The sequence below is a fragment of the Ambystoma mexicanum genome, chromosome 7q (genome assembly GCF_040938575.1).
Source record: "Ambystoma mexicanum isolate Mex_15411 chromosome 7q, UKY_AmexF1_1, whole genome shotgun sequence".
Lineage (NCBI taxonomy): Eukaryota > Metazoa > Chordata > Amphibia > Caudata > Ambystomatidae > Ambystoma > Ambystoma mexicanum.
This window is the reverse complement of record NC_090941.1, coordinates 556,050,552-556,066,703: the sequence shown is the minus strand read 5'-3', so window position 1 is coordinate 556,066,703 and position 16,152 is coordinate 556,050,552. Positions and strand designations below refer to the sequence as shown.

At 44.6% G+C, this 16,152-nt stretch overlaps 1 protein-coding gene across 1 annotated transcript in view; it reads right to left on the bottom strand.

The window, feature by feature from the left end:
• The window catches only part of VWA8 (von Willebrand factor A domain containing 8), a 3,012,337-nt gene that overhangs the window by 1,475,687 nt on the left and 1,520,498 nt on the right, over positions 1-16,152 (bottom strand). Inside the window, exon 23 of the mRNA XM_069639376.1 lies at positions 15,315-15,450. Coding sequence (XP_069495477.1) covers positions 15,315-15,450 — 136 coding nt within the window. The remainder of the gene's footprint in view (positions 1-15,314; positions 15,451-16,152) is intronic.

Below are 16,152 nucleotides of genomic sequence, written 5' to 3'. Positions count from 1 at the left end.
CAGTGTCCGTATGGAGTGGATACACCACCGGTACAGCCAGAGTGGAGGGAGGCGTTTGACACCTCGGTGTTGGAGGGCGCTTTGGACCCACAGGGCGCGGTCTGTGCCATGGCCTTGGTGGGCTTTGCCAGGGCGGGGGTCCCCACTAGAGCCGCTGGGGGTGGAAGACGCTGTTGTATTTCTGACACCAACTAGTGTAGTCAGAATATCCAGAGACATGTCTCTAGGGACCTGTTGAGAAACTATTGGGGATGGCACTGATGGAGGGCTAGTGCGCCTTGTCGGGGTGGATGGCCAGTCCTGTTCCACTAGGGGGGTCACTTTAGCCATTGGGTTGTCCCCTCCCTGTTTCGAGCAGCAGCAGCCTTCCTGCAAGGACTCTTCGTCCGAACTTGTGTAGATCGCCATGACAGCATCCCTTGCTACCTCCTTTAGACCCACCATAGGCCAGCGGCGGCCGTGTCTGAGCAGCGACGGCCATGTCTGAGCAGCAGCATGGCGCTTAAGCCTTTCTGTGGACATCCTTTGAAGGAACATCCTCAGCGGATCTCGACTTCTTCCCCCAAAGGAGAATGCTCCAAAGGTCATCCGTACCTGGAGGGGGCCAATGCACGGCCAGAGGCCATGTCTGGAGCCCTTTCTTCCTTCAGCAATGCCATCAACCTGTGGTAAAGGTCCTGCTTCGTCTTGGCAGGGAAACCTCAGCAGATCTCGCATCTGTCCTCATCGTGATCAGGATGCAGACAATAGAGGCACCTCTTGTGCCAGTCTTCGACATAGATGTTCTCAAGCCACAACTGGAGCAGCACTTGAAAAGTCTCCTCTTGTCTTCTTCTGACATGGCAAGGTGGGAAGTAGGCCTCACTAGGCACTTCAGAACTGGAAAAATGACAATCCGGCGGTATAGCAGTCGATCTTCACCGTCAACAGGTCCTCACTGCCGGCACTGAGCAATGGTTAGCGAACAAGAAAGGTTTGGACAAAAATAGAACAATTTCTCTATGAAAAACTTACAAATAGGAAAAAATTGCTCGAAAAGCAACTCGAGAGGACTCCCGAGCACTGAAGCGTGCAGTACAAATCTGAAGATGGCCACTGGAGGTGGGGCTTGGGGAGACGGTTGTCATTGGATGGGTGCAGTATGGCCCAGATTTCAGTGGTTGGTTAATGGGAGAAAGGCAGTTTTCAAGCTTTTAAAGCAAGATTGTTTTCTTTTTTACAGAGGATGACGACAGGGAATATTCATGAGCATGTGAATCCATGCCAGACGCCATGCTAGAGAAAGTGTAATACATCCATAGACACCAGGAGAAGGGAGGCATTCTTCTGGTAGAGAATCTGAAAGCTGAACTAATATAGAAGTCAACAGAAAGTCAGGGGAGGGGAGATATTCCCCCAGGCTTGTGCCTTTTTATAAAGAGAACTTTTGTTATTTTTCATGACAAACATTCTAAGTGGACCAGGAGGAGGGAGACATTCTCCTGGTTGAAGATTGTTTGTGTTGTAAACTGTTCCAGGAGAGGCATTCTCTTGGTTGAAGACTTTAATTTATTTAGCATCCTTCTCATTAAGTGTAAGGGATAGAGCTAGGGTTTTGGACAATGACGGTGAATATTATTTGACGGACAAACTGACACTTCCTTAGTTTTAGGGTGAGGCAGGGAAACCCATCATAGAGTAAGGGATAGATAGGTTTTTGCCAAGCTCAATAAAAGTTTATAACCAAAACCATGCCACCGCTTGGTCTGTCTCATACTTCTCAACCCTTACACTGTAAAGAGCTCCTATTTTGTTTGAAACACTTGCCCACTAGGATAATGTTACCTTGCTAAGTTACCTCTTTCTTATTGCTTTTTTGTCCCTGGTTTATGTCTGACATTGTTAACGCCTTCAAACTGGCTCACCACTTGTTCGCATCTTTGTGCTATCGTACACGAATGTGCAGGAGCCCACTGGAGGTGACCCCCTGTTAAAGGACAGGCAATCACTGAACAGGCATAACTATTATCCTCCCTGGTCTCGAGGACCCAATAGTCTTGTTTGTAATATGGGAGTTAAACTGAAACTTCCTGCACTAATGGCTGGTATGGCTTCTGACCCTTCTCAGGCAGCGTCCTCAACTTGGCACCGAAAATGGGAGAGAAGTCCACCCCCTCACTGCATAAAGAGTAAAGACCCAATCATCTTTGGACCTGGGGAGGAAAGAAGCCCGTGGAGCTGCAAAGGAGAAGAGATCTCCTCCTGGGAGCTGTGGCAGAGAGAAGCAAGCACTGTGCAAGAAAAAGTTGGATGAACTCATCCAACTATGTCTGGCGCTCTCTGTGGGGCTCTCATGGATCTTATTCGATGGCTTAATGCAAGTTAGTGCAGTCTTGATCAAGATTCTTTTCAAACTTTCTTTATATTTATATGTGTATTTAGTATTATAATTTGGTGCCGACATTCAGATATACAATGGATTTACAAATTGTAAACCGCTAGGTATTCAGACAAGAAGCAGACTCATTTGGTTTCTTGTGCAGTTATTTTAATGCCAATGCATTTCGGAGCGAATCTCCTTCTTCAGGGCGTTAACCACACTAATATATTCAAAAACGAATACATTAGTTGAAAAAAAATCAAAGAATACATCAATCACATGTTTGGGAAATCGCAAATCAAATGTAGTGCATATAGGTTTGAATTGTTTCACAAGTACATATACATTAATTCCATAATAAGCCGTTATGGTGATAATAATCCAATATATAGCAAGATAATTAAATATGTGCGAACATACCCATTAATAGCAAGTTCCAAAAGTACATTTTTGAAGAGCTGCTTTTGGGGAAAAAACAACAACATGGCGTTATACGGGTGTTACTTCAAAACTACATGATAATGAGCATTATGTTCACAGTACTCTGCATGTCAATCGTTAAGCTAAATTACCTTTGCAATTTCTTGTGGTGTCTAACACCATTGCAAGGCAGGAAACCCTGTGTGTTCAACGGTTCAACTGTAAATAATAAGAACAAAGATAACGTGCCCTTAGTAAAGTGCTATGAATTTCTTTAAACTGGTGTAAGTTGCTGTGTACCTTAAAGAAAGGCTTACCCGTGTGAATTCGCTCTTGTATCGTTTCTTTATCTATGGCCGCTCTGTAGGAAAATAATCATTGAGCCTGATTTTAGTACAGTTGTAAACTACCCTTCAATATCTCACATTGTGTAAGCGGGCAGGTAGAGCTTACGCTTGTGTTCTGCTATTCTTCAACGTGGAGACAGACTGATTGCGAGCGTGCGTCGCGTAGGAAACACTGGTTAAAGTCGTGTTCAGGTTTCCATGGCAACCCCGTTCGGCGTACGCAATCGCGTAGGACGTTCCCAGCATTTCGACGCCTCGAGTCCCATGTCCCCATGGAAACGGGGAGACGGGACGGTCGGGGTATCCATGTGGACATAAGGTTATATGTGTTAAAGAAACATCTATTCTACATGTGTTTTGCACGCATCTTTGTCTAAGTTAGCATGACGCTTTAAGGTAGGTTTATTTTAAAATATAATCTGACGTGTCTGCATTAATGTCCTCATTGGCTTAACGCTTTTAGGTAAATACATTTAAACATAACATATGTACGTGAAAACATTTATATGAAAAGATATTTATGAGAAAAGATGTTTATGAGAAAAATGCTCATTACCTTATCCACACTTGTAGATGGTCACGAAAAGTTAAAAATGCCATAAATGATGAAAATGTGCAATTAGACAATCTGTACATAGTAATTCTGTAGTTCACTATATAGGTCGTACAAAGTACCAAGTACCCTCCTCAATATGGTTGGATTTCACAGTTATGTCGATAAGGTTCTATATAACATAAGCAGAAGCTCATTCTGTTATATTTCTAAACGTTATTAGTTTCAAAAACTGATGTATGAAATCTGATTTCCATAGGTTTAGATATACATATTGAGAATCATATTTCTTATTCAGTTGTTTATACAGTAGAATCTATTGTGAAATAATGTAATGCTTAAATCATGAAGTGTTTAAACATGTGCTATAGCCCTCATTGCCATGTAATCTCGAGCATGCTCATTGAAAGCATGCCCAGTTGATTTCTTCATTCAATCCTCGTGGAGTTAAGCACCCCAACTTTTCAATCCAATAACATTCCCTTCTGTTGAGTTTGATTTGAATATTCTCTTGTGGCTCGTTCCTTTGAACTACCTCTAATATCAAAAATTGAATTTGTGTCAAATTATGTGCAACTGCTGAATTAAAGTTTTTGTTCCGTATGCACGAACAATGTTCGCTCCAGCAAAGTTTCGCTTTTCTTTGAGACTGTCCTACATAGAATTGTCCGTAGGCACACTTAATTCCATAGATGATGTTTGTTGTGTCGCAGGTGGCAAATGATTTTAACATGATCTTTCTTCCAGTGTGAGGGTGGTTTATAGTCGATCCCTTATGTACATAACTGCAGTTACTACAATGTAGGCATGGAAAAGTTCGAACACGTTTGGTGTCCAGTTGTTTCTTTGGTTGTTTTGTTTGCACTAGGCTATCTCGAAAAGTTCTGCTGCGTTGGTAGGCAAATGTTGGTGGTTCTTTAAAAAGTTCTTCAGTCCTACGGTCGCAGGACAACACTTGTCAGTGCTTTTTAATGATAGATTTAATATGACCGCTTTGTGTTGAAAATCTGGTGACAAACACCAAGGGTGGTTCAGTTTTTACTTTTCTTGTAGCTGTAAGTAGTTCATCTCTACTTTTTTGTTCCACTTTGCATTTTGCATCTGCTATCTCTTCCTGTTTGTATCCACGTCTCAAGAATTTTTCACTCATTTCTTGAAGTTCCTTATCATAATCCATTGGATCACTGATGATACATTTTACTCTCAGCATTTGACTATATGGCAGGTTTTTGATTAAGCTTGGTTCATGGAAACTTAGTCTGTGAAGTAAATTGTTACGATCAGTTGTTTTTGTATATATGTTGGTCTTGTATTGGTGTTCAATGGACTGTATATTCACGTCAAGGAAGTGGATGCTACTCTGGGAATGTTCATGAGTGAACTGAATTATTTCATCGATGGTGTTCAAATGAGAAAAATTCCATCAATTTTGCCTCTGTGTCTGTCCAAATCCCAAAGATGTCATCTATAAACCGAATCCAAATGGCTAAATGTGGTTTCCATGTTTGGTGACTCAATATGTGATCTGTCTCGAATTTATGCATAAATGTGTTTGAATATGAGGTGCCATTGTGGCTCCTATTGCGGTCCCTGTTATTTGCATATAGAACTGATTTTTGTATTTGAAATAGGAGTTTGTTGATATGAAGCGTAGTAAGATGATGATAAACTCTTTGTTCTCTTCTATTTCACCCGTGTTGAAGAGGAACCATTCTATTGCTTCAATCCCTAAGTCATGTGGGAGAGAAGCAAGCACACACCCTGTGTGACAGATCGACCCGCAACCAAGCCTGCGAACGAAAAGGTCTGTAATCTTGCTGGGGCCAGGAATACAGAAAGCCTGGTCCGTGAAAGTCTCCCGCAGTGGAGAAATCCAGCACAGCAAACAAACAGTGCTACTTGGAATTGACACTGAAGCCCCACAGAAAGTCAGTGGGAACAGAGTGCCAGCTCCATCAAATTCAAATTTGGAACACATGGAGGAAGCCGGAAGGAAAAATGCACGTTGGTCTACATGAACGCCTGCCCGGAGGAGCCCCGCACAGCAACAGAAGGCATGTGGTCGCTCCAGGGAGCCGGGCGGAAAGGCCAAGCCAGATCCTAAGACAGGGGGAGAGAAACCAGACCCCCAAGGTGGGGTGACAGACTCCAGGCCCTAAGGCATGGTGACAGGAATCAGACCGCAAGGTGGAGAGACAGAAACCAGGGCCCAAGATGGACTGAGAGAAATAAAACTCCAAGGTGGTTGGTGAGACCCGAGAACCCCAGGAGGGGTACAAACCAGGCGGTAGCTGAGTGGAGAAAACACCATGAGATTTCCTTTTGGGGAGCCCAAGGAGGGTATGTGGGGTGGTCTAAAGAACCAGGAACATCTCAAGGGTGGAAGATGACCAGGGAATGAGACAAAGTGCCCGGCAGCCCAGGGAGAGAGACAGACTAACCAAAGATTGATGTGCAACCCAAAAATGTGAAAGTGGAAGAGACATTTGATGACTTGACTTAAACTGTACAACAGGGCAAGAAACACATTTTCCTGAAACAGAGAAATCACTGTGGGGTCAGAAATCAGCCACCATTCTTTTGTTTGGGCAAAGGACATCAATCAGTCTATAACAGGTTTCTGTATGACAGATTATGATTACTTTCTAGGACATCCTGATGAGTACTCTTTTAGACTCCTTTATTTTCTTTAGAGTAGGGCAGAGGAAATTAGATTAGGTTTAGGTGTTCGAATAAAGGATGTTTCAACTCAAAATACCATCTTGTCTGTCTCCTGATTCTGACTTACCGCAAAGTAATCCGTCATCTGTAAATGTGTTTTTGTAAGTCATTTCTGATCGAAAACTGACATGCATGTTTTTCAAATAAATACAAATAAAAAATACAACATTTCCTGAATGGGAAGTTCACAGCAACATAGAGAGCACACACTCCACAGAATGTGGGATTACAGGGCACAGGTGCCATTGACACCCTTCAAAGTCAGGCGTCCAGAAACAAATATCTTCCGTCCCATGGCATCAAATGTTTTGCTTTCCCTGTCTGGGGGCAAAGTGGGAAAAGTTGTAGACCTCAACCATGCAATGGAAGCCTGCACCACCACAATCTAAGGTATATAGTGGGTGGATAAAACCTCTGGATCCGTGGGGGTCAGGGGATGCCTTTTAGAAAAGTTCCAGTCCATAGCCAGCTGGAGGAAGGCTTACGTAATATAGCTGTGACAGGGGTAGCAACAGGAAGAAGACTGCAGACAATCATCAAGAGTTAACCCAACCGTTTTTACAGCTTTTCTAATGCCAGGAAAGGCATACAAGGTTTGCCACCATCATTCATGGTGACTTCTCTTTCTGTAAGAAGAAGGGGAAGAGTGTTCCTTCCATGGATTGCTGAGTGTACTAGATTTCTTGCATTACTTTTTTTTCTTCCCTTTTTCTCCTTTAAGTCTCCATCGAGAAAATGGGGAGTTACCTTTTCAGACTGAGGGCTTCTTGCAGGAAGGTTCTGAAGTCAGAGCCTTAGACTGGGTATTGTGGCAAGCCAGAAGAAGAAATCGCCTTACTGAGCCTACTACTAAAAAGGAGTTCCCTTTCTAATTTAACTAAACTACGGTGCTCGCCTATAGTCCAGAATGAAAAAAGTCCTCTGTCTAAACTGGCCCTATCACTTAGCAAAAACATAAAAGAATTATGCGGAATGCCCTGCACTCTTATTTCTTCACAAGGTATCTCCGGTGGTCCCAGGAATCCCTCTTGGGTCTGGATCGAGTGGTTAAAAGTAAACAAAAGTTCCACTAAAAAAAAACCTGTTCTTGTCAGTCTATCAAAAGTTCCTCAAAATTCCCAAAGTTCAAAGAAAGTCTCAAGTTCCTGGGAAGACGAAATGTCCAAACTTCTGTAGGTGGAGGGATAATTCTCTTATCCAGTCCCGCCAACTTGGTCCACACTTCGACCAACTTTCAGGAGCCTATGTGCTCTTGTAATATCTGTGTTTCACTTTTCTTATTGTGGCCCTGTGGCTCCTTTGGGGTCCCCTGAACCAATACATTTGCTTAGTTCTTTAGGGTTCTTATCACCCCTCTCTGCTTTTGGTTCTCTTTGTTTTCCTCTGTCCCTTTGACCCTTCTCTGGGTTTATTCTGCTTGGGTTTCTAAGGCTCCCATAACAGTTGTCTTGTTCTTTCTTTTCTTTCAGGTCCCTATGATGCTTGGTTGGAGCTAGAGTAGTTCTTCCCTCTTCCCGCTTGTTCTCTCTTTGCTTCTCCTCCCTCTGAACTGGGCAACCCACATACCTGCTGTGTTGCGGTGCTTGCTCCAGTGAGAGTCTGTCTCGTAAGCGACGGCAGTGTTCTCCACATCTTGCCACTCTTCCACATTCGATGCTAGCAGTCTTTGTGTTCTGCTTGTCTCGGTTCTCTCTCTCTCTCGTTGGCTCTCAGTCATCCCTTTGTTCCTGGACTCGCCTTCTGTTTGTGTGCCCGGGCCCAACACACCCTGTACATGGTCACATCTCCAGGTCCGGTTCGCTCTGCGTGGCCTCTGTCTCTCTAGCCTTGCACACTTCCTCATTTGGCATACATAATCTCCCTTGGATGTCCGCCTCCTTACCATGATGCAGCCGGCCCTGCTGGTCTGTGCGGCTCCTCCCCTTGCCGACGTTCTCAGATCTGTGACTCGCCTCAGCACTGGGTCCCCTCCTCCATTCAATTGTTGTTGGCCCTTTATTTTTGCCTCTCTATTCAAAAAGGGGTGTATTGTTCACAACAGGTTGTCAAACATGTGGAAAGTTCAGCATTACCTTGAGCCAAACACATAGATGTATTGTCAGCATTTCTTACTCTCATGTAGGCAGATAATACCTTAGGTATAGGGAGTTCCCCATGGGAATGGGAGTCCTTCGCCCCTAAAGGGGAGTCATTCCCACTGAGATCCCACCTTCCCAAACCCCTAGTGAGGGTTTTGATGAGCGGTCTCACCTCCCTAGCTTCAAAGGGGCTGGCTAAGCCTAGAGAAGAAGGGGCGAAGTCTACAAATTCATCACAGTATTGTGACGAATCCAAGGCATTACTTAACTCTCCCAAAGCGAGAGCCATCTTGTTTGGGACTAGGGAGGTGGGACTGCTATGCTTAACACCCCCTAAGGGACAGCAAGCATAAGCGGGATCCCTCTGGAGATGACTCCCTCTTGAGAGACTAGGGAAATAATATAGATGGATTTAAGTCACCACCCCTTTTACCCAAACACTAACACCTTTGTGGGGTATATATGAGTTAAGGGCTATGATAATCCTAGGGCCCCTTTAATGGCTAGCATGGCTTCTGACCATCACTTTACTCAAACCTTATGGAAAACAACAGAAAAGCAGGAAGAACAGCCACCTGGAGGCACCTCATTGAAGGGGCCAATCAAATCAAAGAACCTGCAAAGCCTGTAGAGTTCAAAGACTGCACAGTACACTGGCAGAAGGCGAACGACATGTGAGGCGTCCCAAGACGTGGTACATACCGGGCATGTGCAGAAGAGCCTTTGCCGAAGAGTGGCCGGATGCGGGCCACATTGCAAGAGGAGCGAGAGCACCGAGGACAGGAGGGCTGAGGACAGGGCCCACAGAGAACACGCTCATCGGTCCCGACCCAGAGAGGTCAAACAGGAAGAGGAGCCAGCAATCAATGCCAAATCCAGCAGGAGAGCCGCATACACGACTCTGTGGAGAGATGGGCATCCCACAGACCGCAGCATTCTCCCAAGAAGCACCGCCCATCACAAACAGGTTTGCAGTGGCTGCCATGGGATGCAAGGTAGGCGGCACAGCAAAAGAAACTGAGTGGAGCCCCAGAGTGGATAGAAAAGCATGAAACCCCAGAGAGGGGATAGAGAGTGGCAGAAGCATAAGAGCGGGGAGAGGAGCAAGAAAACCTAGAGTGCGAAGAAAGGGTGAAAAAGAAAAGGAGAGGGAAAAATACCAAGAGCCTTCAAAGAGGGAGAGAGAGTGCGACAAGCCCTGGAGCAGGGAGGAATGCGACAAGCCTCGGTGTGGGGAAAGCACCAAGGAACCACAGAGTTGGGAGAGAGATTTAGAACTGTAAACATTGGCAAAGGACAATGGTAAAGAGATACAGGGATGGGCGGTCAGAAGCCAGCAGCCAAGTCTTTTCTATGGAAAAGGCCCAAAGGTATGTTTTGGTTGTTTATGTTCTTCTTTTGAAGAGTAGGGAGGGAAAGTAGGCTAGAATAGGATTTCTGAACAGAGGATCTCATTTATGTTACAACATCTTGACATCCTGACGAGCAGTCTTTTGACCTTCCTCTGTATAGAGTAGGACTTTGTAGTACAGATTTAGGGAAAGTTCGGCCTTTTTGAATCTGAAAAGAGAGAGAATTAAGTTTACAAAATTCATGCCTCCTTGTCTGTCTCCTGATTCTGACCTACTACAGTATGTTTCCCATCCTTGTGGAAAGATTTGGGGCTCGCGCCTGCAGGGAATACGAATGTATGGATTAGTATGAAGTGTAGTCATCCGCCCTGTGCTCTTGCCAAAAGCTATAAAGTCATACTTTGTGAGAATTCAACATGGACATCTGTTGCACACATCACCTGCAGCCAGGGCTTAAAGTCAACCGTGGAATTGGGTATGATGCAGTGGAAAAATGAAACATTGTTAGTGGTGTTCCAAACTAGCAAACTGAATTTATGTAAAAAATGAACCGAGGACATTGAGGTGCTGCTTTCTCCATTTTTACTGCCCCTGGCCTAATGTCCAGCACCATAGGTGCCCAACAGCATCGAGCGGAGCTGCACTGCTTCCCCTTGATGCTCAGAAGGTTTCAGAAGGAGGATAGCACTGGAGAGGATATATTTAAAATGACGAGTCCATGGGATGAAGGAATCCATTATTAGTGGATATTCACATGTACATTTTGCATGCACAGCCTATTATTGCCTTTTGCCTCCTCACATCACCTAGAGGCAGCTCCCTGTGTTTGTCACCTCTGTGGATTGACTTACATGAGGGCTGGAGCCTGCTGTCAGTGAATCCCTGCTTGCTGCTCCATTTCATGTTGGCTCACTCACTGCCTTGGGTCACTGCCAACTGTACCTTTGTTACCCCCACAGATCCTCCTTCAACATCCCAGAGGAAGGATTGAGGCAGCACACACCACGTGACCTGGGCCAAGGGGGGGATCCCCATTAGAACTGTGTCTTGTACTTGTGCTCTTCAACCACAAACTCAACCTACTCTTAGAATGTGCCTCCTAACATCACCTCAAGACTGTTTCACACCTCAAGGGGTCCAATTAGATGAGGGCTGAAGCATGGTGCTCTTGACTCCCTGTGTGCTGCTCCACTCCATGATGGCTGCTGCTGCAGTGATCTAAGGCAGCCTCTTGTGCCGTTTTCAGTCCACCTATTCCTTATACATCCCTAATAAGGAAATGGATCATTTTGGGACCTGTATCGCAAGCCAACAGCTGGACCTTACCTAAAACTGTGGCCATTGCCTGCACTCTTCAGACAGATGAACTACCCTGCTACATTGCACATCATGAACCGTACATGGTCAGACCTTAGACAACTGAACTATCCCCCTAAATTGCACATACACTTTACCTTACAGGCTCAAGCTTTAGACGGCAGAAGTTTTACCCTAAATTACATGTCCTGCACTGTACATGGTCAGGCTATCGACAGCAGAGCTACCCCTCTAAAGCGCAGGTCCTGCACCGTACATCGCCAGACTTTAGACAACATAACTATATCCCTAAATTGCATATACTGTGGCTTATATGCTCAAGCTTTGAACAGCAGATCTTTCCCCCTACATGAAGAGCCCGGGTGCCAGAAGAAAGTAGGAAATTACCAGATAACCAAAAGGAGCCCACATGGCCAAAACATAGTCCTTAGCGTGGCCTTTGGAAACAGTTTAAAACTATGCAAACAGTATTCGCTGACATTCTTCCCCAGAAATCATGCCAGATTGTGTAAACGTTGAAAATGCAAGAGCACAATTCAGCCAACACCCCACTTAAAAGGCAGCCTCTCTTCCCCCTTCCTCTCTTTTGTAGTGTAAAAAGCTTTTAATGGACGAAGCAGGATCTTTCTGGCTCCAGGAGGCGCCATGTGGTGAACAGCTTATATCTTTTACATATGCATATCTCTGACAGCCACTCCTTACCCTTGCTTGAAGAGCCTTTAACATTTAAATGACTTAAGCATAGATGTGTTGCCCCGGTTCCATCATTTAGCTGTGGCACACAAACTTGAAAGGAAATCTGCCATGGACCCTTTCCTAACAAGGGCACTGTAGTGTTATTGGAAAGTCGATCCTATCTCACGCCTGCCAACCCCTTTTTTGTCACTGTCACCATGCTGTTCTGCACCATCCTGCAGTTGCTGCACACCCTTTTAAGCCTAGGTGCTGAACTTCTGACGAATCCATATCTACCTTTTATCTTTTCTTCTCCGCATTTCATCACGAAGAACCCCTTGCAGGTTTGCAGCATTACTCGGATACTGAAGTTCTGATGCTGCCAGGCCTTAAATCTTGGTGAGTTGTGAATATTTTGGCCATGTGATATAATTTTGAAATGTGTGAGAATAGTTTCTGGCTTGTGGGAGATAGCAAGTTAGACCTCAGAGTACGAAGCAGGGATTCTGGCCTCTGCCACAACTGGCTGATGAATGCATAAGAAACACTCTGCCGCTTATGGGCCCTACTCTCATTAGGCAAATGCCCCAGCAGGCCACTTAGCATAGCACCTGAGGATGTTAGAGTGAGGTCTGAGGCATCTCTCTGCCTGCCAACCAACATACTAAGGAAGATGAAATAGGTGACTGCAGCCCTTTCTCTGTTCCAAAGGTTCTTGTCTTCCACCCAAGCACGCAGCTCAGTGCACTGTCTTCAATACCAATTGGTGGAGCCAAATGCTCTACAGAGGCAGGTGAAGGCAAAAGGAGTTAAAGGGGACCCAATTTTGTTGGACAGTGACTGAGACAGCAGGCATGCATGCTCTGTCGTTCGGGGTACCTCTGTCAGCTTTGAAAGGGGCAATGGGTGCTAGTTTTGCCACTGGTTTCGAGGCAAAGCTATCGCCACCAAGGTCTTTGCAAACATAGCCAACATTTGAGTTTTTAAATCCTTCCACTGCTCTGAATTAGAGGAGCTGGTGAGTAACAGTACCTGTTTTTGCTGTCTACTTGTAGGTGGTGAATCCTCAAAGAATAATTGTCATCGGCCCTCTAGGAATAGCTGTTTCTTTTTTGTGGAAGAGGAAGAATGCAGTGACCTATTTAAGGAGCAAGATTTCTTCCTGTGTCTGCACGTCTTTTTCTCCTTCTGGGCTTTTTTTTTCCTGGAGACCAAATATCCCCCAGCTCCCCTGTGACTAATGATTCAACAAATTTCTTTTTTCTCTCACGGAATCTCTGGGACACTTGAAAGAAATATTATTCTGAGATTTTGAGGGGGTTTAGAGATGCCTATGTGAAGGGCGGTAAAGAACTTTGCTGCCCGTTTCCCAAGAACCTTTGGGTGCATGGACGGTCTGGAAAAGCCATCATATGTTTGGCTGTCAGCCCCAGGCACCAAAGACACACTTGGTGCGCGTCCGACACAGATATTTTGGCTGTACAGTCCTCACAGAGCTTGAAGCCTGATGCCTTTTGGGTAGTAGGCATAGTGCAGGAATAATTATTCTTTGAAGAGAAGTTGCTCCAAAACAGCATGCTCAGTGGGCAGAAGAAACGTACTGAGGTCAGAGGGCGTTAGGTGCTCTACACATACAGAGTGTGGGGCTACTTTGGTAGCCCTAGAGTCGACAGCATTGATGGGAGCATGCATGGAGACGCACTATGTTTCCCGAAATCAGCTGGCACTGGGAATATATCGAAGATGAGGAATTGGTGGGTGGACGGGATCCATTTGAAAATGGAATTTCTGGGCATTCGTGTGTTCAAGGTCTTGATTATTGACTGGTTTCCCTGAAGAGAGACCTTTTTTCTAGGTAATATATTTAAGTGGACACTATCAAGCTTCCCCTTCTGGTTCTGTTAGGGGTGAACCTATGGACAAATCCTGCTCTCTGTCTCTGCTCTTTCCTTCGCTGTTTTACAAAGATCTCATCCAACACACCCCAATGTTAGGAACCTGAAAATATTTTTTTAGACGAGGGATAGATTTTCAATACCTATTGAAATGCATGGTTTAGCATGCATTAAAAAATAAAAAAGATCAAAATAGTTCAAGACAAAGGGAGCAATCCCAAAATTAAAACAGTCTTTCATGAAGAGGCAAAGGTATGATGTCCAACCGGAACTGTCAGTTCTAGCCACAACGGGACTGAATCCCTGTTCCATTTTGCCAAAATTACAACTCCCTTTCGGCTCTTTTCCCAGTCATGATCACTGCCCCTTCCCAAGCATCCCTCCATAAAAAGTACCCTGGGATCGGATTGTCATCTTCCCAATCTCCTCACTTGCGCCCACTTCTGATGTTCATTAAGGATGTCAAAAGGCTGTTGGGCCTACTGTTTTCCATAAGGCACCTTTCTTTCTTTTGTCAATTGTGAGAAAAATGGTGGGACTCCAATGTCTAATCCCCACAGATCCTCTGCTCAGATGGCCAGGGAAGGGCCAAGGTTTTTGGATGCCGACCCTGGGGGTGGCAGGCGAGGGAGGATCATCTGTGTGGAGGGTCTTTGGGGATTGGGATTGGAGTGCCGACAGGCGAGACATGGTATCCCCCTTTTACTGAAATAGGAAGATTGTGAAGCTGAGCATAACAAGAACTGTGAACTGTTAGGATACTGTGACATTTACTTGAAGTGAATCCTGAAATCTTGCAGAACTTTACTCCATGAGTGTCTGGAACTTGAGAAAGGGAGTTGTGGGAGAAGCTCCTGAAAGACATTGCCATATGATTTTGGAACACGTATTTAGTTTGAACATTCCAATACATTGTTAGTATAGAAGTAAGGGCAAGTATAGGTTTTGACACAGATAGCATTTTACTTTGGATTTTTAGACACAGACTGGCTTTAGATACATCCGTTGAGGGAAGTCCCCCTTAGAGTTAAGGAAAGTTAGGCGTTACTTTCATCCTAAAGTTTTAAATAAAGGTTTTCCAACTGGATCTATTGCATCTGTGTCTAACTGATGATACCATGTCTGTCTCACACAATAAAAAAGAAACAACGTGTACAGTAGGATCAATAGCACATTTTAAAATTTCAGCAGCCACTTTCCACAAGTCAGGGTGTTTCACAAATGTGTTCAACAACACAAGTTTCATACACAGAATGGAATGTCAGTATTGGCAAATATTAGCATCAGTAAAAAGTATGGAAATAAGCGTGTCACACATTACTTTGGGCACACACAGGAAAAGGAACACTTCTTGAAAGACTGAATGTTGCCTTCGTAGAGTGAATTGGCTCATTTTTTCATTGCAGCCGAACTTCAGTGCAAAAACACTCTTATATACAAATATTTCAATACAGATTTTTCAACACACCTTTGCATTAGCCCTAAAAGATTGCCACCTTTTTGAAAATACATTTTTAGCTTCTGACCACTGCATGTGAAATTCAAAATAATATGTAGTTTAACCACTTGAATGAAGAAACAATTTTAAACTACTCACTGGCAACCAGGCGTCTTCCATCAGACAAAATCATCTCTCCGCTTTCTACAAGGGTTTTTAAAATGCAGGTAACATTTGTTGGTGCTTTGTCTGCTTCATCAATGACTAGTATATGACCCATTTTGACAGCTCTGACCTAAAAAATTAAACAAATGATATTCATGTTGTCAACATTGAAACGGGTTTACAACAAATCTGCTCTTTCCCGCATCTAGGAATCAATAGAGAGGCTTTTCAGCAGAGCACGGTTCTCTGGTGGGGTGTTACACTATCAGCCAAACAGTAGTGTATAGTAATGAGAATTGGTCGATGATGAGTTAAAACTTGCCAAACTGTTTTCTGCACTCCTCCCACCCATGTACCCCTTATCATGCTAGTGGGTCACCCTGCCCATTACATCCACACCAGAGATCCATGCACCGTGGGTGAACTCCATCATGCCCTATGGGTATCATAATTCCAATCTCTGCATACCAGCATGATTGAAAAGGATATTTCCTTTGCAATCGCAGGCACAATCAACAGAGTAGCGATAACAACTACATTTACCACAGGGGCTGTCTTTGCAGATCTTTGTTGTGCACATTCATGCACAGCAGAGATCTCCCCAGGTTCACTGCATGCGCTTGTTGAAAGACATGGAATCCAAACAAATCCTGGGTTCCTGTGCACCTTCACCACATTCATAGGGGTGATTCCCTTATCCATCTCTGACATGTGTGGGTATTGGTCAGAATAGGCTGGGAAGTGCTCGATGGAAGGCAGCAGTATCAGTTGGGCACCTCCATGGGGACTTTACCTCCCCATGAGAATGATAAAAATGGCAGAGTGGTCCTCT